Genomic DNA, 26,748 nt, shown 5'->3' on the forward strand with positions numbered 1-26,748 from the left:
CAACAACACGGGTTACGTTCAAACGTTAACTGTTGGTTAATAGAAACGGTTAACCTGTTAGTATGTATGTATGTATGTATGTATGTATATGTGATCTTCCCGCAAGCAGGAACTCGCGAAAGAAGCCATGGAGGCTTGGTGGTTGGAGGTTAGTGCTTGGAGGTTAGAGGCTGGAGGTTAGAGGTTAGAGGTTGGAGGTTAGAGGCTTGGAGGTTAGTGAATTAACCGGAATGACACAGCCCTAGTCGTAAGAATAGTTCATAAATAATTGTTACGACCAGTCGTAAGAATAGCCACGGCCAATTTTCACTCGTTGAGGTAGGCTAGCGCAGATTCCTTACCGTGATAATCCGAGCAGGAAAATCCACACATAATTAAATAGCCTCGGGAGAAAGTTTCGTCACTGTTTCACAATAATTATATTCTTTATAATATACGGTCCCATGAACAATTGGATGATTTACAGATGTTAGATTAACATCACGTTATATGCCTTGGCTAGATGAGTCGGTGGCCAATAACAGACTGACTTTTAAATTATACTCCAGAGTAAAATGCACATAAATCACAAATAGGTGCACACAAATGTGCATGACCTGAATGGTCTAAATGATCAGTAGCAACTACATAAATTAAGAAATAGACAAAGTAACAGGGATAGATCAGATATAAATGCATTACGTGTGAGTGCGTATCTTTGTACCCAAACAAATTATACGCTATGCATGCTATTCTAATGACAATAACAACCTCTTTCTAATTGGCAGTTCAAACCGCTAACAAAGTTTTCTGTTGCCGTTTAACACCAAAAAAGACTTGTCTCACATAATGGGTGTAGCTGATTAGTAGAACTCACAAAATGCCTTGTAGGGAAAACATGCACAATGCTTTCAGGATTCCTGTGACACACTGTTTTGACACTGTTATTGATGTGATGTTTTACAGAATTGTTTCAAATTGGGTAAAGACGAATGTTTCTGGTGCATAACTGTTCATATATATGCACTCAGGAAGACTTTTCATGCTGGATATTAGAGGAATGTCACACAAGATATGTATTGTAAACAATTTGTCAGTAACATAATTGTTTGATATATCGATGCAATGCATGGTTAATGATGTCTAAACAATGCAGGCAGAAATGAGAAGAAAGGCTTGTTACAAACCCATTATACATATGAGTGGTATTGAGAGGCCAGAAATGAGCACAAATTAAACAAATACTTCATTAAACCATGTCTCTTTTATAATAAAAAAAACCTCACCTTATGTTCCTCCCTTGCACCCACCCACCCAGCCAGCCAGCTACCCCAATACCTTCCCAGCTACCCCACCACCTTCCTAGACTCAAATTCCTGGTAACTACTCTAGATACGAAATCATATATCTTAATCATTAATAGCGTTGTTCTGGATCCTGGTAGTCAAGTGAATCCCGGTATCCCGATTCCGGTATTGACTAGTCCCGATCACAGTGCAATTTGTAACTACTACCGGTATAGGGAAACACAACCGGTTATTACTTTCGTTTCGGTATCATTCCTGGGAATTCCAGAATAATAATATCTACGTGTTACTATTTGAAATAAAGAAAAGAAAACTCATTTATTTCTGGTTTCTGTGTTCTTAGTTTGAATAATATCTGATCAAGTTACGTACTGGCCTAGACCTTTGTATTAGCGAATCAACTTTTCATGTAGTAATTTGGAACTAGGCACCAAATATCAAATGTTACTTGGGCTCGGCATGTTACGGGACCTCAAAGTTATTCTGAAATTTTCGTTATTTTCATTCTTTATTCTTCCTTCAAATGTAGATTGTGAAGGTTCCCATGTTCAAAATCTTACCCTTGTGCATTTCACCTCATTTTGTTATAATAATTATAACAATTTAATAAATTTTGAGCCAAAACCGCAGCGGGTATATCCAGTTTAAATCCATCTTCACACGGGACTGAATATTAGTATAGCCTAGGGTTTGGTACTGGTACTGGTACACACACTGCATTGCGGTACTTGAGATTTGATGCTGTAATGAAATGGATTTGTTTATTAATGCGGGGGGTTCCACGATGCCATTTATAGTTATCTTTCGCTACTTTTTAATTTTTAAGAACTTTTGTATGAAAGATGATATTGTACGTATTGAAAGTATATTTTCTGGAATAAACAGCCGATTAATGACATAAATAAATCTGTACTATTCTTATGTATATAGTTTATAATCCCGTATTTACGTAACCCCTACAGTATGTTACAATCTTATTGTCTGAAGTTCCAAACACCTGGCGACTTGTTGTTAGGTAATAACTTTCATTGTGAACTTTTGAACTTGAAGGGGTTGCCCTATTCCAATATCATGGAATAGTGGGGAACTCCCAATTTCTTTTTGTGTACAGATTACAAGTTTAATCCACGTGAGAACGTGTTAATCTAATATCGTACGTCAAGTTTAAATGAAGGATGGTGTGGGTTTGCTTTTTTCCAAGGTTTGTGCTTTTCTTTTTGGAAGTGTATGTTAAAAAAACAAAGGCCCTAATATAGCGTGATATATATATATATTTTTTAATACCGTGCGTGTAAGAGTATGTACATAGCCTAGGCTATGCCTATTGAATGTATGACATTCACAGTCTCGTAACTAAGTGCTTATAACCATAGATGAAAGTTGAGGAAAATCCCGGTTGTAGTTACGATACCGGGATTCATGTTGCAACACTACCGGTTGTGTGAAATCCGACTACCGCACAATGCTAATCATTAATAATCTATTGAACATAAGTTTTACCATAGCTACATTTGGAACATTATTAATTAACCAAAAAAGAATAAATTGTTCCTGAAGGATCCCAGCAACTTTTTACTTGGTGCAAACTGCGCATGTCAGCTCGTATCCGTTAACGTAAGGACCACATGGCAATCCTCCACCAGTCCCTGAGCAAATTCCCTCAACAGGGTGCATGGCAGCATACTCGGTGCTGGCTGCAGCCGTACCAGGGCGATAAGTAGGATGCCCATCAAGGCATACATACTGTGTACGTTGATGGTTATTGCTTCTTTCAGCCATTAGGAACCCATAGTATTCTCTAGTCCAACCACTGGGACAAGACGGACGAGCTGGGACCATCAGTACAGTGGACCGGCCGATGGACTCACAGACGGCACACGGAATGTCATGCGCAACAACATACTGTATTGGCGGGAAATCAAATCTGTATTCTACACCATATAGTCTGCTGGTTCTGTCTTGGACACCACTCTGAGGTCTGTCATAAACTGGACTCTCTGGAAGGCAAAGGTAATTGGCACCCCCTCCTGTAGCAGTACGATCTGGTCCTGCAGCTAAACCACTATACACCTGGTCAGCTGAGGACGGGCACACGTCCCTCCCCCAACGGATGTAGACGCCACCTGATGAACCTGAGGAAAGATGAAGGCCGGCTTGATTAGAAATGGTTGCTATAAAGTGACACTGACTCTGCTCAGAGAATTGCAATGGCTTAAAGTCAATTAATTCTCTCAGTGAGTTGTCAAGTTCCATACCGTACACCATGGTATTTGAAATCCCTGCTACACTTCCATAAGCTGAAGGTACAGGAAGGGTAATTTTCAAATTTATTTTAGTTTTAAAGCACATCAGTCACCCATCTATTTCTGTGTGGAGTTTTGATGTCCCCAACCCTGCTTCCACCTCCTACCTTCACGAAGCTTGCTGACTTGGCAGATTTTAGAAGAATATCGTAGCATTTCGATTTAGTTCTTTTTAGTTTGTGCTGTTAATCATGCATATTCACGAATATGGTATATAATAAAAGGATAATTAAATTTCATGATCTTTCTATGTAGGGTTAAATGATGACACTTATAAATCTCATGCTCATATATGTGAAGTGAATAGCCCATTACTTTCAGATGTTTTGACTTGATCAATCATCTGTGCTTTACTCCGTGCAGTCTGTACGGGATTGCTAGAGTTCTGCTGATCGTTGGTGAATCGAGAATGGAAGAGATCGTAGAGATAGTCTAATTGTACTTGCTGATCATGAATAACCTCTGCTAAATCCACAGCATCAGTCGGACTGCTCTCTGCTCCCTCATTATTTGAGGTACCATTCTCTGCATCCGGTAGTCCAATCATCTCATTGTCGTCTATCTCAGACTGCGCTGGCATTTCCTGGGACCCTTCCATCGGTATCCCAGAACCTGTAGCCAGCACCGTCAATAAAAGTAGCTTTGTAAATGTTGCTTCCATCTGGACTAGAGAAAACAAAATCCAAAAAAAGGTGTACATCATGGTCCTTCTTTTTCAAAAGATTTCAAATTGATGGCACATGTTTTCTAAGGCATCACACTTTTTCACTCTAAATTGAATTTGCATGTTTTTCTACTACAAGAGCATCATAATGTGAAGCATGAAAGAACCTGATGATAACAACACTTGAGTATCTTGCTTATACAGGAAGCTGAGGGCAAAATGAATCTATATACGATGGTGATGGCGTGAGAGTGTGTATGTATGTGGTACCTTAGCTCCTGAACATGATAGCTCGCCAAGAGCACAGTGCATCAACTCCAAGCTTAGTATGTAGATTCCCCTTAGTAAGTTCTTGACAGCTTATTGAACAAGGTCAAAGGTCATTTGAGGTCACAAACTTGGCAAAAATATGAAAATGTTGTAACTTAGCTTACTTGAACACCTGCAGCATTGGTTTTATGGCATAACTGGGTGGTAGGTTCCCCTTTATCTTTAGCAATTTTGATGAGGTCAAAGGTCTGTTGAAGTGGACAGGAAGCAAAACCTAAACACCTTGTAAATTAGGTAACTCGATAATTCTACTCTTGATGAATCTCATTGTTGTATTAAGGGGCCCTCAGTAAGTTCTTGGCTGCTGTCCTTATTGGGAAATGTCAAATTTTTAGATCATTACATTTCTGAGGAACTACACATATGAAAAACGCATATAGCTGATTTTGACTTTTCCTTGATAGTCATCGTTGATCAAATCCTTAAGTGGGTCCATTATGAGCCCACCATGCTACTACAGTAGGTAAGAAATACTTCTAAACAATGCATACAGTCTGTCATAAGATGAAATCTGTTTTAGAGAGTTGGTGAGTCCTTTACAGTACACTGTGGGTACAGTAAACACACTTGAGCCCTGTCAGAAAATTTTATGGCAAGGAATGGTAAAGCCTTCTGGCTTTCTGCTTTAGTGTAGTAATCTTCTTGCTGTTGATAGCTTGGCAATGCTTGCGAAGTTGTCAGTGTTCTCTGTTTTTAGAATTTCTTCAAAATGCTACTTTAAGTAGAAATGATTGGATTGTTGTGATGACATCATTGAGTCACTGTTGCCAGATGCATTCACAAATTTCACCCAATTTGAAAAACCCCCAGTAAACCAGTGTTGCCACTATAATTTAAAAAAAAAATGGAGGTTGGAGGAGGGGAATTTCCCCCTTAAAATTTTCGAAGGGGGTATGAAATGTTTCTTTGAAGGGAGAGGGGGAATTATAAAAGTTACATTAAAATCAATTTGTGCTTCTCCTTACACCCTCAGAGGAAGATGTGTAAGTTTCTTTCGAGAGCTTCATTTAAATTTTGTTGACGAATTGCAATATGTAATTTATCTAATAATATTGCTAGTATGTTATTTATTGTAAACAGTTCCTTGTTAAACTGCTTTTCATAAGAGGACGATGAATTGATAATTGAAGGTAGTAATACGGTAATCCTTCTAACAACATTCAGGCATCGAAATTGTGCCCTACAGATAGTACAATGCATTCTGGGCCTGTAAAATCCCCTCTTACACAGCGTGTGCTTCGAGTGAAGGCCTAACAATTCGTTCAAAACTACATATTGAAGTACAGCAAACATTTGGGAAATATAGGTCATAGCATTGAGAAAACGCTAAATTGCACCAATATTGTTAATATCAGCTTTGGCCGATAACTGATATTTTAAATCCCAATATCCGGCCGATACCGATCTATTACCGACACATAACAATAACAATAAAAAAGAAAATAAGTAGGCCTAAACAAGAGGAAGTTGCTGGGAGGACATTGCAGCAATTGTTAATTTTCGACAAATGTTATGTTATTTACATTTTTTAAATGATACAAATCTATGACCATGACATCATATCGACATTGACAAGAAATCTGACCAGGTCATCAGAATTGGCCCAAATCTTTAGCATGCTAACATTGCTACACATTTGCGAAGGTACTTTGAGGTTCTGGCTCTCATAATTATTCCCAAACTTTTTAGGATAGTTAGAATAGACTAGTCTAGGAGACTAGGACTAAACAGATCTAGAGTATGGATGGGTCTAGGAGACTAGGACTAAACAGATCTAGAGTATGATTGGGTCTAGGAGACTAGGACTAAACAGATCTAGAGTTTGGATGGCTCAGGAGACTAGGACTAAACAGATCTAGAGAATGGATGGGTCTAGGAGACTAGGACTAAACAGATCTAGAGTATGGATGGGTCTAGGAGACTAGGACTAAACAGATCTAGAGTATGGATGGGTCTAGGAGACTATAGACTAAACAGATCTAGAGTATGGATGGGTCTAGGAGACTAGGACTAAACAGATCTAGAGTATGGATGGGTCTAGGAGACTAGGACTAAACAGATTTAGAGTATGGATGAGTCTAGGAGACTAGGACTAAACAGATCTAGAGTATGGATGGGTCTAGGAGACTAGGACTAAACAGATCTAGAGAATGGATGGGTCTAGGAGACTAGGACTAAACAGATCTAGAGTATGGATGGGTCTAGGAGGCTAGGACTTAACAGATCTAGAGTATTTAAAGCTGGAATGAATATTTTTCTTACCGATATGTACAGCAGTTTGTAGGTTTCGGTGATTAGAAGTAGTAATGTTCTTCAAATTGTCCTCTGTTCTGTATCAGATGTAAGTGTTCTGTTATAAAGATCAGCATGACAAGGATATTTATTCAAATTTGCTATTTGGTTTTAGTACCTAGAAGTCTCTTTTTTCTTTCTTTGCAGCTGTTTCTGACAGCAGAAGTATACATTAATCATAGCAAAAAGGAAATATGGTAACTTGAATCAAATTTCTTGTAAAACTGACTGGTGCTTGAATTAATAAAATAATAATAACATAAAATAAATAAGCTGTCAGGAACAGGTGTCAGCCTATAATTTAAGTTAGGCCTAATAGTAAGAAAAGAGTAATAACATTAATGTAAATACACCTACTCCAAGCTGTCATGCATTGCACTTGAGCGAAATTAATGGTTATCATCAGGGCCGCGTAAGAATTGTAATTATTTGCATTTTAAACTCTACTGTAGGCTATAGTTGTGGCCTTCATTTTATTATGGAAAATATTAGTCTAATATGTATATATATATTAGGTAACAATGATGGGGCCGGGTGAAGGGTATGATGAATTGATTTGTTTGGGATATTTTTTTAAAGTAATGAGCAATATGTTATCTACAAGATGTAATTTTTTCCAATGCCCAGTTGATTTTGACCTGAAAAAAATATTGTTTTGAGGTTAATCAGCTAGTGCTTATACAGTCCTTAGCTTTAAAGGTCTGCTGTGTAGACCCCAACTATAGCACGCTATCATGGAAAAGTTTCTTGAGATTACGTAAGCGACCTGCCTAGATGTAAATGATGGAATGTTAGAAATGATTTGGCAAAATTTGCTTTAATTTGTAACGTTACAGCTCTAGGCCTACACAATGTCCAAATGAATGCCCTGCTAGTCATAGGCGTAGGAGCCTAATTTGATTTGGGGGGCTGTAACGAACATTTTGGTAATATTTTCCTTGTTATTAACCCTTCCATATTGGTTATAATTATTGTGGAAGTCATTACAATAATAATATCAGTTTAACCATTGAAAACACATTGCAGATTTTTCTTCTTTCACTAGGTGCCCGAAAAATTCTCAGCATATTGCCCGAATTTTCACCACAAAAAATTGAAAAAACACATTGCAAATTATTCTTCTCTCAGTAGGTGCCTGAAACATTCTCAGCATATTGCCCGAATTTTCACCAACAATTTTGGTTGGGGGGCTCCAGCCCCCCCCCCCCTCCGCCTCCTACGCCTATGCTGCAAGTCATTTGGTACCATGTGCCTCTTTTATAGGATGAATCTTCCATCTATTAATGAAATACTGAATTTTCCAAGAATTTCTGGAAATAATGATGTCCTGTTGAAGCAGCATCCAGAATGGCATTAATTTAGGTTTATACCACACTGCCCTTTCTTCTGTCAGGCACTTTCAAAATTCCAAATGGATATTTGTAAATAGCATGGATGATTTGGATCGAACGGGATTGTGGTTTCTCTGTATTTGTAGGAGACGGAAAGGTACATTTACAAGCAGGGTTCACCATTCACCATGCGTTCACTGGAAGCAGTTCTCCATGTCGGTAGTTATAGCTCGAAATAGTTCAATAACTTATTTTACAGGGATATTAATTTGGCCAGTGGCAGAGAGTGTGAAACTAATATTAAAATCTTGTCCAGGCTAATTTGAGTTACGTTTGAATGAATGTTAGCTAACTAACGTGACTGTTAACCCTCCCATACTAATACACATAGACCACAGTAGTTTGTCAAGTTTCTTGCTTTATGCTGTAAAATTGTTCCTTCAATCGTTTTATCTTTCTACGGAGATTTTCGGAGACTGTTGTTTGTATCACGGATAATCAAGTTAATCATTGTTTTATTCTTCGTGCGGATAATTATTATTTGGAGACAATAGCTAATAGCCTCTACACAGTTGAACTGCTCCGAGCTGTTAACTTTGTTTGAGGATAATATCATTTTTGCCTTGGGACATGACCTATTCCAGCTAATTAACTAAATTGGGGGAGTTCAATATTTATATATTTTTACTTCCCCTAAAAGCCAACAATCAAGTGTTGCTATAATTTTATGACAAAGTAGATTCATAAGTCATAATCCATATCAATTATGTGTTTCAAACATAGTCGATGGTCGCTGTGTACACTCAAACGAGTCAAACACATGGAGTAACAAGAAATATGTAGACGATTGGTGGGGCTGTTTCAAAAAGTTTCTAATTGAGAGTTTCAGTCAGTAACATTTAGTCAATAAATGGATCATGGGTATTGGCAAAGCCTAACCAGAGGGATTTATGAGGTCTGTATCAGCTGCTGCATATAATAACATTTCATAAGCCCTATTCATTCATTGTTGCTTTACTTGGAAATAATAATATTTAATCTATTTTCATGCGACAAGTAACTGTAGATTGTGTATTAAGTGGTCTTGTTACTAATGATCTTTATCACACTTGTTAAATTGAGTGATATGTTGATTACACACACCAGTGATTAGTTCATGACACTAACTCCTTATTTATCCATCTTTTGTTTTCTTGTTTCAGGCTATGAAGGTTGACAGACATCAGCTGATACTATTGGCAGTTATTGGGATTCGCGTTTCTTCAGAAAGATGACTTTAAGTAAGTCTCGATCAAGAGCATATTCATAATATCAACACAGACTTCAGGTAAGAAATATTTGATATATTTAAACAAAAATGTTGGTGTTTATGGAGAAGAATGTTGTTTTTCCATCTCATTTATTTGCTCACCGGTGAATGTTTTCTTTGACTTGGAAATGATATGACTGTATGTCAAATAAACTTAGGTAAAAAAGAAAGAATCTTAAAATTAAAATGGATGCCAGAATTCTTGAAAGCGTCTGTAAAAGGAAGAGAAAGGTATTCATTGTCTCTCTATGGTAAAATATTAATAATGTAGTACGTGTCCGGGGCACCTGTCGTTCATCTTTCAATTTAATATATTTAAAGGCATTGAACACTCGCCCCAAACCGCTTGCGGCCATCTGAAAAAGTTAACTTTCCGTTGCTTGCAAGTGACGTTTTGTTTGTGTCACTACAAAATGCAGACAGTACAGTAATGAAACGTGATACCTTGTTATTTTAGCTGGACCTGAGATGTCCATCGCTGTATTGTTTGTACACTGTGCTGTGGGTATTGACCGCAGCTGTATGTACTGACTGTACACTAGTGTCTAATTACCGATGGGAGCAAGCTGTGTGTGTATATTCTGGGATCGATGGTGGTGTCTAACACTCATGTTACACCTCATTTGAAACTAAGTCAGATTACCAGCATGTGAATTTCTTTTGGCGCGAGTCTTCACACCCTTTAACTCAGTCAAGGAACTGAGAAAAATCGAAAATTTTCATCCAAAAGTTACTCACAAAGGAATAGGACCAGAAAAGGTGTTCCAATGTCTTCAATTCTGTTTTGAAAAAGGGGGTGGGGGTGGGGAATTTTTTAGTTTTTGAATTACTTATGGAAAGAGCAAATCTGTAACTGGTTTCTTGAAAATTGCTTTAAAAGTTTAGATTGTCACACTAGCGTGATGAACCCATTAAAAAGTGGTTTTGCCAGACTCACCTCAGATTATAAATCATGAAGATTTGACTTATTCATTATCAAATGAGATCATATCACTTTGTGAATTGTTGTTTCAGTACCAATTTTCATTCAAGATCCTTCGTTTTATGCAAATATTAATGTCGCATTTCTTTGACAATTTGGTCGAAGATGAAAGAGTAGGCATTTAAGTTTGTAGTACACCTTCGTACGTCTCTGTCTGACAATCAGCCCATTGGTTGCTTATATCCAACAGCTCATGTGGTATATAGCCTCTTTTATAGAATGGATTACAGCTCATTGTTATCACAGAGAAGTGGTCGTCAGAAGTGCTTGTTTAAAGTGAAACATTTAAAAAATTGATCAAAGCATTCCATGTCAACGTTTTCAGTCATAGTCAACAACTCAAAACCATGACATCATGGTTGGTTACGGTGGTGGTGCACACATGGTAGTTGTGATCTTGTTACCAAGATAAAACAGAATATTGGAATCAAACGATTTTCTGGTTTTACAACACTTCTTGTTCTTTTGTCAGGCATTGCCATTAAAATATGATGCCATGCTTCTAGAACCATTAGCAGGTGTGCAATATTCTCTATCTTTTGTCTTTTCTGCAGTTGGCTTGTTGCTCAGTTTTGTGAGGTGAAGATGGAGAGAGCTGATGTAAGGTTTCCTTTCTTCTACTCCCTCTTTCTCCCAGTCCCCACTCCTTCTCTATGCCTCCCCATCCCTCCCTCCCCCTATCTCCCTATCGTATTTGATATGTCTCACTGTAGCCTTGTTCTTTTAGATATCAAGAAGAAGATGGAAGGAGATGCAGGACGTTGTCAGAAGACGTACGTGGCGCCAGGCAGGTTTTGTGGGGAATGTAATGCACGTGATATGTCTTAATACTATGGCAGTGTTCTTTCAGATTTCTGGAGCAAGGTGGACTTAGACTGGGACCAAAGAAGACGGATCGGGCTGCCGGGCGAATATGGAGGTGTATTTCGTTGGTTTTGATAGATCTTAACTCTCACTTGTAGTCTTGTTATTTCAGATATCAAGGAAATGATATCCTGCATCGGATGATAGAAGATGGGGGCTCCGGGCTGGATGGTGTGGTATTTTGTTGTATTTTTTTACAGCCTTATTTTTTCAGATATCCGTAACAAGGTGGACAAACACCAGGACGACAGCTAACGATGACACAAGATGGACGGCCGCACTGGGCTGAGTATTTAGTTGTATTTGATATGTCTTAACTCCCACTTTGCAGTTCAGGATGTATCCCTCCCTTTCACCCCCTCCCTCCCTCCCTCCCTGTCACCCTCTCCCTCCCTACAAGATATGATCGATTTCCTTGTTAGACATTTGATTGGCCATCATCATACAAATCTGTTCATGTGATACTACTGAAGTTATTCAGCAGGTGGTTCAAGTCCACCAACAGATTAACACGTACTTGGCCATTCAGATGCTAATAATAACCCAAATGCCATTTCTGTCATTGTTTTCAATCCTAAGAAATAATCCAAACTCTTTTTCACCCAGAATTTTGGTTAAAATGCATTTGGATGATACTTGTTCCTATCCTTCCCTAGACTAGGTTGCTTGATTGACTCAGCTGTTGTTGGGAAAACATGCACAATGCTTTCAGGATCCCTGTGACACAGTTTTTGCCTGTTTGGTAACAAATTTTCAAACACAAGGCAGTTGCCATTGTGGTTTATATCACAGCTTAGGTGGTCAGCATCTCCCTCCTAGTTATCAACCCTCTTTCACATCCTGTGTCTTCTTCGGTGGTTATGGATACTGCCTAGTAATTTACAGCATGTGACTACTCTCAATGTTCCTTACTGGTTTTTTTAATTAAGGTATCACCTCATCTACCTTTAGACAGGTAGTCTGGGCTGACCATTTGCCAAATATGGGATTCTAATTTCCTTTCCAGCCTGTGGCCTTGTTACATAGTGTAAAGTATATAAGAGGTGGTTCATCTCTGTTTAGGGGTCTGTTTGCATCTCATCTTGCAAATGTGAAGGTTAGGTCTTTTTCATCACATCTTGCCATGTGAAGTTAGACCAATATTAAAGTGACTTAGCGCTTAAAGGCATTGAAGACTCGCCCCAAACCGCATGCCGCGCTCTGAAAAAGTTAACTTTCCGTTGCTTGCAAGTGAAGTTTTCTTCTTGTCGCTACAAAATGCAGACAGTAATGAAACGTGATACCTTGTTATCTTTTATCTGGACCTGAGATGTCATCGCTGCTATGTACACTGTGTTGTGGGCATTGACCGTAGCTGCATGTATTGACTGTACACTAGTGTCTAATTACCGACGGTACCAAGCTGTGTGCGTATTTTCTGGGATCGTTGGTGGTGTCTAACATTTCTGTTACACCTCATTCGAAACTAGGTTAGATTACAGACATCAGACGTTTCTTCGTGCGTGAGTCTTCACTCCCTTTAAACCTCTAATTTCTCAGAGCTCGACCCCTGGACCCCAACTGGGGCATTGCCCATGGCGCCCACCACGGGCCCTAAGGCAGGCCAATGAACCCCATCTGTAACTGTGTTGCGCTGCATGCTGACTGACACCTTCGGCGTTAGTATAGTATCACCCACAAAGTTCAGTGAGTTTATTTTTACCCCAGGCTCATCCCTCTTAAAGATTCCAAACCTAACTAATTTCAAATTGCATGATGGAAATCTCTCCTTTGAGCATGGATGGACGCATGAATTGCCCACTAGTCCTAGGGTATTTCAAACTTTCACCTCACGTGATTGCTAAAGGTAAAGGGTGCCAGCCGCAGTAGCATAGCTTTAGGCTTCATGGAGAGATTGCTATGCACCACCGGGTTTCTTTGTTGACAGACGTTGCAACTGAGACTGGTCGAGAATGTCAGATACTAAGTAATTCCCTGCGATGGGGTGCATGCAGTTTGTACAGAGGTTGGGAAAGGTCTTAATACCGTAAAGTTGCATACAAACACATGCACACACACATAACTAACTACTTACTAGTAGTTAGTTATGTGTATGTGCCCAGGATTTTCAAAGTTGTAGGCACGACTATCTGAGCGGAGCGCCACCATTGGTTGGCGCGGAGTGTACAAGAAAATTTTTGGTTTTACAAACCCCCCAGATGGCTGGAAACGGCCCTTCCCGAGTGTTCATTCTGGTTCCCTGTCTTCATGCTAACTTGAGACACCTCATTCAATATCACTTTAAAACCCCAAAACAAACAAGTTAAAATAGTGCGTAATGCAATACTACATAATGTATTTAAAATAAGCAAGGTACATGTACTGAGTAGTCTTACTTTTCAACTTCTGATACTTGTAGATACAAAGATAGGCCAGAATTGTCTTTGATACAACCATAGCCAGTAATTGATACAACTGTAATTGTTTAAGTTAGCCTAATAAGAGAAGGCGAGAGCTATCCGACGATTGCCATCTGATGCAAATTTCTTCTGCACAGCTTCAACGTCATTTGCAAAGTCTCTGTGGATGTCAGTGGCGTAGTCAGGGTTTTTTCAGTGGGGGAGGGGCGCTGGGGGGGCTTGACCATTTCCTGGGAGGGCGTCTTGTTACTATCTAAGCTGAGCGCCACAATGGGTTGGCGCGCAGCGTACCTAATTTTTTTAGCTAAAAGGCCTCCTAGATCGTCGGAAATGACACTTCCCAATTCTTGTAAGCAGGGGCCGCGTCAATCTGATTTGAAACTTGGGGGGACGTAAGCGATTCGAGTATTCCGGTCGCAAGTACTATCTAAGCGGAGTGCCACCATCGGTTGGCGCGCAGCATACCAAGAAAATTTCAGATTTCAATATCTGCCAAATTGCCAGGCTGGATAGCAGCCATCTAGTTGCGTGATTTCGGGAGAAAATTACAAATTCGTCACTCAGGAAATCTGCAATAAAGTTCATGCGGCCTTATTTTTGGGTGGATTATTGCAACTTATTAGCGATTCCAATTGACATCAACATTAGAACCCAGTGCAAGTTGACAAATGATGTGGCAAACTGGAAACCCCAGCCCCATTTTGCCCTATGTTTCAGGATAGAATACCCCTCATTTGTTCAAACCCATGCATGACAACTAACAATCTGTGAATAAATTTTCTTCAAAATGGGCACATTATATTGCACCAAGTCGGTCAAGGAATGACCCCTAGGCCTCAGATATAGGCCTATAGGAACGATGCCGCAAAATGTCCCCGGATATACTACAGGCGAAGGAAGCTATCCGCCGCGACTGCATGTGCGACTGCGGTCGAAGTGTCGTTCATGAGTGGTCATCATGGAGATTCGAGACCATTCAGACCAATAATATATTTTTCGCACATTTGGGAGGGCGTCAAGCTTTCATGGGGGCTGTCGCCGCCACGCCCCCCTTGGTTACACCACTGGTGGATTTGCATGAGTGCCAAACCGCTGAGTCTCTCTTCATTCATTGTAGAACGCATGTAGTTTTTTGTTCTGCGCATTGCGCTGAAAGACCTTTCAGCAGTTGCCGAAGCTATTGGCATGGTTAACCATGGTTAGTCTTAACTAGATGTTAAAAAACTGACAAGATCGGATCCTAGGCTTTTTCGGCGGGTAGAGTGTTGAATGAAACGGCACACGATAGAAATGACAGCCTAGATGACAGAAGAATAGGTCACCTAATTTAGCCATATTCTTGCTACGTTCATTTCAAAAGTTTTTCCTGTCTAGACTCTTAAATTCGCCCAGCAAGCTTATGGATTTGAATTATGGGTGTTTTTAAAAAAAGATAACTTGGCCAAAAAAATTGTAGGCCCGGGCCTACAGTGCTACACACTGGCTACGCCCTGTAGGTCCGGGCATACAGTGCTGCATACTGGCTACACCCCTGGATGCAATGCATGGTTAATGATGTCTAAACAATGCAGGCAGAAATGAGAGGAAGGTTTGTTACAACCCATAACACATATGAGTGGTATTGAGAGGCAAGAAAATGAGCACAAATTAAACAAATACTTCATTAAACCATGTCTCTTTTATAAAAGACACCCTCACCTTCTGTTACTCCCTTGCACCCACCCACCAGCCAGACAGCCACTCCACCACCTTCCCAGCCACTCCACCTTCCCAGACCCAAATTCCTGGTTACTACTCTAGATACGAAATCATATATAATCATTAATAATCTATTGAACATAAGTTTTACCATAAGCTACATTGGAACATTATTAATTAACCCCCCCCCCAAAAAAATTTTCCTGAAGGATCCCAGCAACTTTTTACTTGGTGCAAACTGCGCATGTCAGCTCGTATCCGTTAACGTAAGGACCACATGGCAAACCTCCACCTGTCCCTGAGCAAATTCCCTCAACAGGCTGCATGGTAGCAAAATCGTTGCTGGCTGCAGCCGTACCAGAGCGATACGTAGGATGCCCATCAAGGCATACGTACTGTGTACGTTGATGTGTGCTTCTTTCAGCCATTAGGAACCCGTAGTATTCTCTAGTCCAACCACTGGGACAAGACGGACGAGCTGGGACCATGAGTACAGTGGACCGGCCGATGGACTCACAGACTGCACACGGAACATCATGCTCAACAAGAGACTGTATTGGCGGGAAATCAAATCTGTATTCTACACCATATAGTCTGCTGGTTCTGTCTTGGACACCATTCTGGGGTCTGTCATAGACTGGACTCTCTGGAAGGCAAAGGTAATTGGCACCCCCTCCTGTGGCAGCACGTTCTGCTCCTGCAGCTAAACCACTATACACCTGGTCAGCTGAGGACGGGCACACGTCCCTCCCCCAACGGATGTAGACGCCACCTGATGAACCTGAGGAAAGATGAAGGCCGGCTTGATTAGAAATGGTTGCTATAAAGTGACACTGACTCTGCTCAGATTATTTCAATGGCTTAAAGTCAATTAATTCTCTCAGTGAGTTGCAAAGTTCCATACCGTACACCATGGTATTTGAAATCCCTGCTCTTCCATAAGCTGAAGGTACAGGAAGGGTCATTTTCAAATTTATTTTAGTTTTAAAGCCCATCAGTCACCCATCTATTTCTGTGTGGAGTTTCGATGTCCCCAACCCTGCTTCCACCTCCTACCTTCACGAAGCTTGCTGACTTGGCAGATTTTAGAAGAATATCGTAGCATTTCGATTTAGTTCTTTTTAGTTTGTGCTGTTAATCATGCATATTCACGAATATGGTATATATGTTAAAACATAATTAAATTCCATGATCTATCTATGTAGAGTAAATGATGACACTCATAAATCTCATGCTCATATATATGAAGTGAATAGCCCATTACTTTCAGATGTTTTGACTTGATCCATCATCTCTGCTTCACTCAGTGCAGTCTGTATGGGAGTAGAGTTCTGCTTATCGTTGGTGAATCGAGAATGGAAGAGATCGTAAAGATAGTCTAATTGTACTTGCTGATCATGAATGACCTCTGCTAAATCCACAGCATCAGTCGGACTGCTCTCTGCTCCCTCAGTATTTGAGGTACCATTCTCTGCATCCGGTAGTCCAATCGCCTCATTGTCGTCTATCTCAGACTGCGCTGGCATTTCCTGGGACCCTTCCATCGGTATCCCAGAACCTGCAGCCAGCACCGTCAATAAAAGCAGCTTTGTAAATGTTGCTTCCATCTGGACTAGAGAAAACAAAATACAAAAAAAGTGGACAGTACATCATGGTCCTTTCAAAAAGTTTCAAATTAATTGCACATGTTTTCTAAGGCATCACACTTTTTCACTCTAAATTGAATTTGCATGTTTTTCTACTACAAGAGCAACATAATGTGAAGCATGAAAGAACCTGATGATTACAACACTTGAGCATCTTGCTTATACAGGAAGCTGAGGGCAAAATGAATCTATATACGATGGTGATGGCGTGTGAGTGTGTATGTATGTGGTACCTTAGCTCCTGAACATGATAGCTCACCAAGAGCACAGTGCATCAACTCCAAGCTTAGTATGTAGATTCCCCTTAGTAAGTTCTTGACAGCTTATTGAACAAGGTCAAAGGTCATTTGAGGTTACCAACTTGGCAAAAATAATGAAAATGTTGTAACTTAGCTTACTTGAACACCTAGCTGCAGCATTGGTTTTATTGCATAATTGGGTGGTAGATTCCCCTCTATCTTGAGCAATTTTGATGAGGTCATAGGTCAGTTGAAGTGGACAGGAAGCAAAACCTAAGCGCCTTGTAAATTAGGTAACTCGATAATTCTACCAGATTGATGAATCTCATTGTTGTATTAAGGGGACCTTCAGTAAGTTCTAAGCAGCTGCAATCCTTATTGGGGAATGTCAAAGGTCATTTGAGGTCCTTGTAAATATGATTACTCCAAAAGTAGAGCTTCAATGAATCTCATACTTATAATATACATTCATCTTAGTGAGTACAAGAACTGTAATGTTTTTTTTTGAAGATGTCAAAGTTCAATAAAAGTCAATTGTCTGGAAACAAGTATGGATGGGTCTGGGAGACTAGGACTTTAAACAGATCTAGAGTTTGGATGGCTCTAGGAGACTAGGACTAAACAGATCTAGAGTATGGATGGGTCTAGGAGACTAGGACTAAACAGATCTAGAGTATGGATGGGTCTAGGAGACTAGGACTAAATAGATCTAGAGTATGGAAGGGTCTAGGAGACTAGGACTAAACAGATCTAGAGTATGGATGGGTCTAGGAGACTAGGACTAAACAGATCTAGAGTTTGGATGGGTCTAGGAGACTAGGACTAAACAGATCTAAAGTATGGATGGGTCTAGGAGATTAGGACTAAACAGATCTAGAGTATGGATGGGTCTGGGAGACTAGGACTAAACAGATCTAGAGTATGGATGGGTCTAGGAGACTAGGACTAAACAGATCTAGAGTTTGGATGGGTCTAGGAGACTAGGACTAAACAGATCTAAAGTATGGATGGGTCTAGGAGACTAGGACTAAACAGATCTAGAGTATGGATGGGTCTGGGAGACTAGGACTAAACAGATCTAGGGTATGGATGGGTCTAGGAGACTAGGACTAAACAGATCTACGTATGGATGGGTCTAGGAGACTAGGACTAAAACAGATCTAGAGTATGGATGGGTCTAGGAGACTAGGACTAAACAGATCTAGAGTATGGATGGGTCTAAGAGACTAGGACTAAACAGATCTAGAGCATGGATGGGTCTAGGAGACTAGGACTAAACAGATCTAGAGTATGGATGGGTCTAGGAGACTAGGACTAAACAGATCTAGAGTATGGATGGGTCTAGGAGACTAGGACTAAAACAGATCTAGAGTACGGATGGGTCTATGAGACTAGGACTAAACAGATCTAGAGTATGGATGGGTCTGGGAGACTAGGACTAAACAGATCTAGAGTTTGGATGGCTCTAGGAGACTAGGACTAACAGATCTAGAGAAAGGATGAGTCTAGGAGACTAGGACTAAACAGATCTAGAGAATGGATGGGTCTAGGAGACTAGGACTAAACAGATCTAGAGTATGGATGGGTCTAGGAAACTAGGACTAAACAGATCTAGAGTATGGATGGGTCTAGGAGACTAGGACTAAACAGATCTAGAGTATGGATGGGTCTAGGAGACTAGGACTAAAACAGATCTAGAGTATGGATGGGTCTATGAGACTAGGACTAAACAGATCTAGAGTATGGATGGGTCTGGGAGACTAGGACTAAACAGATCTAGAGTTTGGATGGCTCTAGGAGACTAGGACTAACAGATCTAGAGAAAGGATGAGTCTAGGAGACTAGGACTAAACAGATCTAGAGAATGGATGGGTCTAGGAGACTAGGACTAAACAGATCTAGAGTATGGATGGGTCTAGGAGAGTAGGACTTAACAGATCTAGAGTATTTAAAGCTGGAATGAATATTTTTCTTACCGATATGTACAGCAGTTTGTAGGTTTCGGTGATTAGAAGTAGTAATTTTCTTCAAATTGTCCTCTGTTCTGTATCAGATGTAAGTGTTCTGTTATAAAGATCAGCATGACAAGGATATTTATTCAAATTTGCTATTTGGTTTTAGTACCTACAGGTCTCTTTTTTTCTTTCTTTGCAGCTGTTTCTGACAGCAGAAGTATACATAAATCATAGCAAAAAGGAAATATAGAAACTTGAATCAAATTTCTTGTAAAACTGACTGGTGCTTGAATTATTAAAATAATAATAACATAAAATAAATAAGCTGTCAGGAACAGGTGTCAGCCTATAATTTATGTTAGACCTAATAGTAAGAAAAGAGTAAGAAAATTAATGTAAATACACCTACTCCAAGCTGTCATGCATTGTACTTGAGTGAAATTAATGGTTATCATCAGGGGTAAGAATTATTTGCATTTTAAACTCTACTGTAGGCTATAGTTGTGGCCTTCATTTTATTAGGGAAAATATTAGTCTAATATGTATATATATATATATATATATATTAGGTAACGATGATGGGGCCGGGTGAAGGGTATGATGAATTGATTTGTTTGGGATTTTTTTTTAAAGTAAAGAGCAATATGTTATCTACAAGATGTAATTTTTTCCAATGCCCAGTTGATTTTGACCTGAAAAAAAATATTGTTTTGACTTTAATCAGCTAGTGCTTATACAGTCCTTAGCTTTGAAGGTCTGCTGTATAGACCCCAACTATAGCACGCTATCATGGAAAAGTTTCTTGAGATTACGTAAGCGACCTGCCTAGATGTAAATGCTGGAATGTTAGAAATGATTTGGCAAAATTTGCTTTAATTTGTAACGTTACAGCTCTAGGCCTACACAGTGTCCAAATGAATGCCCTGCTAGTCATAGGCGTAGGAGCCTAATTTGATATGGGGGGCTGTAACGACTTGCCCGAAAAATATAAACAAAATTTTTCGCGAAAATTTTGGTAATATTTTCCTTGTTATTAACCCTTCCATATTGGTTATAATTATTGTGGAAGTCGTTACAATAATAATATCAGTTTAACCATTGAAAACACATTGCAGATTTTTCTTCTTTCACTAGGTGCCCGAAAAATTCTCAGCATATTGCCCGAATTTTCACCACAAAAAATTGAAAAAACACATTGCAAATTATTCTTCTCTCAGTAGGTGCCTGAAACATTCTCAGCAAATTGCCCGAATTTTCACCAAAAATTTTGGTTGGGGGGCTCCAGCCCCCCCCCCCCTCCGCCTCCTACGCCTATGCTGCAAGTCATTTGGTACCATGTGCCTCTTTTATAGGATGAATCTTCCATCTATTAATGAAATACTGAATTTTCCAAGAATTTCTGGAAATAATGATGTCCTGTTGAAGCAGCATCCAGAATGGCATTAATTTAGGTTTATACCACACTGCCCTTTCTTCTGTCAGGCACTTTCAAAATTCCAAATGGATATTTGTAAATAGCATGGATGATTTGGATCGAACGGGATTGTGGTTTCTCTGTATTTGTAGGAGACGGAAAGGTACATTTACAAGCAGGGTTCACCATGCGTTCACTGGAAGCAGTCCTCCATGTCGGTAGTTATAGCTCGAATTAGTTCAATAACTTATTTTACAGGGACATTAATTTGGCCAGTGGCAGAGAGTGTGAAACTAATATTAAAATCTTATCCAGGCTAATTTGAGTTACGTTTGAATGAATGTTAGCTAACTAACGTGACTGTTAACCCTCCCATACTAATACACATAGACCACAGTAGTTTGTCAAGTTTCTTGCTTTATGCTGTAAAATTGTTCCTTCAATCGTTTTATCTTTCTACGGAGATTTTCGGAGACTGTTGTTTGTATCACGGATAATCAAGTTAATCATTGTTTTATTCTTCGTGCGCATAATTATTATTTGGAGACAATAGCTAATAGCCTCTACACAGTTGAACTGCTCCGAGGTGTTAAATTTGTTTGAGGATAATATCATTTTTGCCTTGGGACATGACCTATTCCAGCTAATTAACTAAATTGGGGGAGTTCAATATTTATCTATTTTTACTTCCCCTAAAAGCCAACAATCAAGTGTTGCTATAATTTTATGACAAAGTAGATTCATAAGTCATAATCCATATCAATTATGTGTTTCAAACATAGTCGATGGTCGCTGTGTACACTCAAACACATGGGGTAACAAGAAATATGTAGACGATTGGTGGGGCTGTTTCAAAAAGTTTCTAATTGAGAGTTTCAGTCAGTAACATTTAGTCAATAAATGGATCATGGGTATTGGCAAAGCCTAACCAGAGGGATTTATGAGGTCTGTATCAGCTGCTGCATATAATAACATTTCATAAGCCCTATTCATTCATTGTTGCTTTACTTGGAAATAATAATATTTAATCTATTTTCATGCGACAAGTAACTGTAGATTGTGTATTAAGTGGCCTTGTTACTAATGATCTTTATCACACTTGTTAAAATTGAGTGATATGTTGATTACACACACCAGTGATTAGTTCATGAAACTAACTCCTTATTTATCCATCTTTTGTTTTCTTGTTTTATGCTCTGAAGACTGACAGACATCAGCTGATACTATTAGCAGATATTGGGATTCGCATTTCTTCAGAAAAATGACTTGAAGTAAGTCTTGACCAAGAGCGTATTCGTAATATCAACAGACTTCAGGTATTGTATTATACATTTAACCAAAAATGTTGGTGTTTATGGAGAAGAATGTTGTTTTTCCATCTCATTTATTTGCTTACCTATGAATGTTTTCTTTGACTTGGAAATGAAATTACTGTATGTCAAATAAACATAGCTAAAAAAGAAAGAATCTTTCAATCTTAAAATTAAAATGTATGCCAGAATTCTTGAAAGCGTCGGTAAAAGGAAGAAAAAGGTTTCTCTATGGTAAAATAATAGTATTGTAGTAAGTATCCGGGCGACCTGTCGTTCATCTTTCAGTTGAATATATTTAACTCAGTCAAGGAAATGAGACAAATCTATGAAAATTTTCATCCAAAAAAGTTACTCAAAAAGGAACAGGACCAGAAAAGGTGTTCCGATGTCTCCAATTCTGTTTTGCAAAAGGTGAGTGGGGGGGGGGGCTGGGAATCTTTTAATTTTTGAATTACTTATGAACAGCAACTCTGTAACTGTTTCTTGACAATTGCTTTAAAAGTTTAGATTGTCACACTAGCATGATGAACCCATTAAAAAGTGGTTTTAAATTATAAACCATGAAGATTTGACCTATTCATTATCAAATGAGATCATATCACTTTGTGAAGTGTTGTTTCAGTACCAATTTTCATTCAAGATCCTTCATTTTATGCAAATATTAATGTCGCATTTCTTTGACAATTTGGTCGAAGATGAAAGAGTAGGCATTTAAGTTTGTAGTACACCTTCGTACGTCTCTGTCTGACAATCAGCCCATTGGTTGCTTATATCCAACAGCTCATGTGGTATATAGCCTCTTTTATAGAATGGATTACAGCTCATTGTTATCACAGGGAAGTGGTCGTAAGAAGAGACTATGATGGCAGCCAGCAATTGAAGTGCTTGTTTAATGTGAAACATTTAAAAAATTGATCAAAACATTCCATGTCAATGTTTTTCAGTCATAGTCAACAACTCAAAACCATGACATCGTGGTTGGTTACGGTGGTGGTGCACACATGGTAGTTGTGATCTTGTTACCAAAATAAAACAGAATATTGGAATCAAACGATTTTCTGGTTTTACAACACTTCTTGTTCTTTTGTCAGGCATTGCCATTAAAATATGATGCCATGCTTCTAGAACCATTAGCAGGTGTGCAATATTCTCTATCTTTTGCCTTTTCTGCAGTTGGCTTGTTGCTCAGTTTTGATGTGAGGTGAAGATGGAGAGAGCTGATGTAAGGTTTCCTTTCCTCCACTCCCTCTTTCTCCCAGTTCCCTCTCCTTCTCTATGCCTCGCCATCCCTCCCTCCCCATCCCTCCCTCCCCATCCCTCCCTCCCCTATCTCCCTATTGTATTTGGTATGTCTCACTGTAGCCTTGTTCTTTCAGATATCAAGAAGATGCAAGGAGACGCAGGACGATGTCAATAGACGGATGTGGCGCCAGGCAGGTTTTGTGGGAATGTAACGCTTGTGATATGTCTTAACACATTTACTATAGCAGTGTTCTTTCAGATTTCTGGAGCAAGGTGGACTTAGACCAGGACCAAAGAAGATGGACGAGGGCGCCAGGCAGGATTGTGTGGTTTTCTTAATTGTATTTGATTTGATATCTTGATATGTCCTGATGAAGGCACCAGCCGGGTTGGTGGGGAAGGTAATACATGGGATATGTCTTAATGTATTTACTATAGCCTTGTTCTTTCAGTAACCAGAAGGTGGACGGAGACCAGGACAACTGTTAAAAAAGAAAGAAGACATATGGGGGTGCCGGGGTGATTTGGTGGGGTATTTCATTGTATTTGTTAGATCTTAACTCTCACTTGTAGCCTTGTTCTTTCAGATATCAAGAAAAAGATGGATGGCTGGGGGCACCGGGCAGGATTGTGTGGTATTTGATATGTCTTAACGTTTCTCTATAGCCTTATTTTTTTCAGATTTCTGGCTCACGGTGGACGAAGGCCAATTACAAATACGGGCAGGTGCCCGGATGGTGTGGTCATAGGCGTACGGGACCATTTCAGTTTGGGGGGGCAGAACTTTTTGTGCCCGAAAGTTCCCGTGACACTATCTAAGCGGAGCGCCACCATCGGTTGGCGCGTAGCGTACAAAAAATTTTTTGGCAAACAATGCCTCTCAGATTGCCGGAAACGGCACTTCTGAGGCCTTGCAAGTTGCATCTAAACATTCTTTATTTTATAATCTCACGTTTTAGAAATTTACACTTCCCCAAAAATTTGGTAAATTAGAAGAAGAAAAAATGGTAACATCACTTTGAAGGGGGAAAATGGGACAGTATAATTTTTAATCTCCTATTTAGTTAGCTGAGTACTGTGTTAAAATAATAACATACATACATACATACATTGTTCAACGACACGTAGGCGGGATAATGTCGCTGTGCCGGGTGCGACTGCAATTTGTCTCACAAAACAGTATAAAATGTAACAAGAATATGATAAACCTGTACTATTAGGCTTGTAGGCACTCCCCCCCCCCCCCACCCCACCATCCATGAAAAAGAAAATGTTTCTTATATACACTCATGTTGGGGGTGTCCAGGTCAAGGCGGCGGAAGCACTTTAATCTGGGGGGCACTGACATCAAAGGGCACTTTGTAGAAATTCGATTGGACTGAAGCAGCCTTACATTTAGTACCCTTAATAACTCTTATTGTATTATCTTATTTGCGTATACACATCACTCCATCAACGCCCCCCCCCCCCCCCCCCAAGGAAAATATGCCTATACTAGCACTGCAATATCCAATGCGCAAATTGGGAAACAAGGAACAAGTTTTCTTTTGAGACAAAATGAGGTGAAATCATGCTAGTTGCTAATGTAGGAATCTTCCGAATTAAAGTTTTTTTCTTGTTAATATCTTAACAAATTTTTTCCATTCAAAATAGCTTTGAGTTTGACCCACAGAAATTCATTAAAAGTCACGGGCTTAGCCAGGATTTGCAAAGTTGTATGTACAACTATCTGAGCGGAGCGCCACCATCGGTTGGCGCGGAGCGTACTAGAAAATTTTTGGTTTTTGCAAACCCCTCAGATGGCCGGAAACGGCCCTTCCCGAGTATTCATTCTGGTTCCCTGGCCTCTTGCTAACTTGAGGCACCTCAATTTTTATGTAGAAAAAAGGCACATTTTTAACCTGAGGAAAAGTGGGGGGGCTCGTCCCCCCTGTTCCCCCCGGTTCCGCCGCCGTTGGTCCAGGTATAAAATTGACTAGTTAGAAAAAAATTGATCGTGCAAAACGGGTGGTAGCCCAGATGAACTGCGCTTACGATGGTGTTACACGGAAATATTCGGGCAGCATGATGCTAAATAAAGAAAATCATGGAATTGTCGGGCAAAAATTTGAAAAAAATTCGGGCAAGCTTCTGCATATTTATATATATATATATATTTCCAGAGGACAAGAAATTCGGGCAAAAGTCCTGAAAAATTCGGGCAGCCTAAGAGGAAAAAATATATATATATATATATATCTATATTTTTTCTCCTCTTAGGCTGCCCGAATTTTTCAGGACTTTTGCCCGAATTTCTTGCCCTCTGGAAATTTGGGGGGGCAGTCTGCCCCCCCGCCTCGTACGCCTATGGGTGTGGTATTTGATTGTATTTTAAATGTTGTTACATTTTCTATAGCCTTATGTTTTTCAGATATCCAATACAAGGTGGAGATGTCCAGGACGATAGTTAACGACATAATATTGGTGATTGCGCCGGGTGGTTTGGTGGGGTATTTCAGGTATTTTGTTTTTTTTTATGTATCTTAACTCTCAATTGTTCTATCAGATATCAAGAAGATGGACAGAGTTGCAGGATGACGTCTGAAAGAGGCGCCTGGTGGGGAAGGTAATACATGTGATATGTCTTAATGGATTTACTATAGCCTTGTTCTTTCAGGTATCTGAAAGGTGGAGGGAGACCTGAACGACTGCTAACAAAGAATGGGGGTGCCGGGCCAATTTGGTGGTGTATGTTGTTGTATTTGATAGATCTTAACTCTCATTTGTAGCTTTGTTCTTTTAGATAAATGATGGTGGCGCCAGGCTGGATTTTTATGGTGTGCTATTTTGTTGTATTAAATGTCTTAACATTTTTCTACAGCCCAATTTTTTTAGATATCCGGAACAAGGTGGACAAAGACCAGGACGATAGCTAGATGGACGGTGGCACTGGGCGGAGTGTTTAGTTGTATTTCATATGTCTTAACTCTCACTTTGTTCTTTCAGGATGTATCCCTCCCTATCTCCCCCTCCTTCCCTGTCAACCCCTCTCTATCACCACCCCCTCCCTCTCTATCACCCCTTTCTCCCTGTCCCTCCCTACCCTCCTAATACAAGATATGATCGATTTCCTTGTTAGTCGTTTGATTGGCCATCATCATACAAATCTGTTCATGTGATACTACTAAGTTATTCAGCAGGTGGTTCAAGTCCACCAACAGATTAACACTTGGCCATTCAGATGTTAATAACAAACCAAAATGCCATTTCTGTCATTGTTTTCAATCCTAAGAAAAAATCCAAACTCTTTTTCGCCCAGAATTTTGGTCACAATGCATTTGGATGATACTTGTTCCTATCCTTCCCTAGACTAGGTTGCTTGATTGACTCAGCTGTTCGAGACCCTCTTTATAAAGTTAGGACCTGTAAATGGGAAACAAGAATTACTGTACTTTGAAGAAAAACAATCGACTTGAAGATACAAAAGATGACATTGAATACG

General features: G+C 39.6%; 2 protein-coding genes across 5 annotated transcripts; both read right to left on the reverse strand.

The window, feature by feature from the left end:
* Positions 1-2,555: 2,555 nt before the first annotated feature.
* On the reverse strand, positions 2,556-6,980 carry LOC139964917 (uncharacterized). 3 transcript variants are annotated; one of them, XM_071966974.1, is made up of 4 exons: positions 6,846-6,960; positions 4,688-4,771; positions 3,905-4,255; positions 2,556-3,418 (listed from the first exon to the last, which is right to left on the reverse strand). In XM_071966974.1, the coding sequence occupies exons 3-4, from the start codon at positions 4,248-4,250 to the stop codon at positions 2,859-2,861; spliced, it is 906 nt and encodes a 301-aa protein (XP_071823075.1). In that variant the 5' UTR covers positions 4,251-4,255; positions 4,688-4,771; positions 6,846-6,960; the 3' UTR covers positions 2,556-2,858. The 3 variants fall into 3 exon arrangements, with proteins under 3 accessions (XP_071823075.1, XP_071823073.1, XP_071823076.1); XM_071966972.1 differs by lacking the exon at positions 4,688-4,771 and having other exon boundaries at positions 6,846-6,980; XM_071966975.1 differs by lacking the exon at positions 4,688-4,771 and having other exon boundaries at positions 3,905-4,250; positions 6,846-6,977.
* A 6,957-nt stretch (positions 6,981-13,937) lies between these two features.
* Positions 13,938-19,454, reverse strand: LOC139964752 (short-chain collagen C4-like). 2 transcript variants are annotated; one of them, XM_071966689.1, is made up of 3 exons: positions 19,320-19,454; positions 16,723-17,070; positions 13,938-16,239 (listed from the first exon to the last, which is right to left on the reverse strand). In XM_071966689.1, exons 2-3 carry the CDS (start codon positions 17,063-17,065, stop codon positions 15,683-15,685), a joined length of 900 nt encoding a protein of 299 aa, XP_071822790.1. In that variant the 5' UTR covers positions 17,066-17,070; positions 19,320-19,454; the 3' UTR covers positions 13,938-15,682. The 2 variants fall into 2 exon arrangements, with proteins under 2 accessions (XP_071822790.1, XP_071822791.1); XM_071966690.1 differs by having other exon boundaries at positions 16,723-17,065; positions 19,320-19,450.
* Positions 19,455-26,748: the final 7,294 nt, after the last annotated feature.

The sequence above is a fragment of the Apostichopus japonicus genome, chromosome 23 (assembly GCF_037975245.1).
Source record: "Apostichopus japonicus isolate 1M-3 chromosome 23, ASM3797524v1, whole genome shotgun sequence".
Taxonomy (NCBI): domain Eukaryota; kingdom Metazoa; phylum Echinodermata; class Holothuroidea; order Aspidochirotida; family Stichopodidae; genus Apostichopus; species Apostichopus japonicus.

Excerpts from the sequence above, each read along its gene's own strand:
- LOC139964917 (XM_071966972.1), bottom strand. The coding sequence starts at position 4,250 with ATGGAAGCAACATTTACAAAGCTACTTTTATTGACGGTGCTGGCTACA. Across the intron at positions 3,419-3,904 it reads TCAAGTCAAAACATCTGAAA|GTTCATCAGGTGGCGTCTAC; the intron begins GTAATGGGCTAT and ends ATCTTTCCTCAG.
- LOC139964752 (XM_071966689.1), bottom strand. The coding sequence starts at position 17,065 with ATGGAAGCAACATTTACAAAGCTGCTTTTATTGACGGTGCTGGCTGCA. Across the intron at positions 16,240-16,722 it reads TCAAGTCAAAACATCTGAAA|GTTCATCAGGTGGCGTCTAC; the intron begins GTAATGGGCTAT and ends ATCTTTCCTCAG.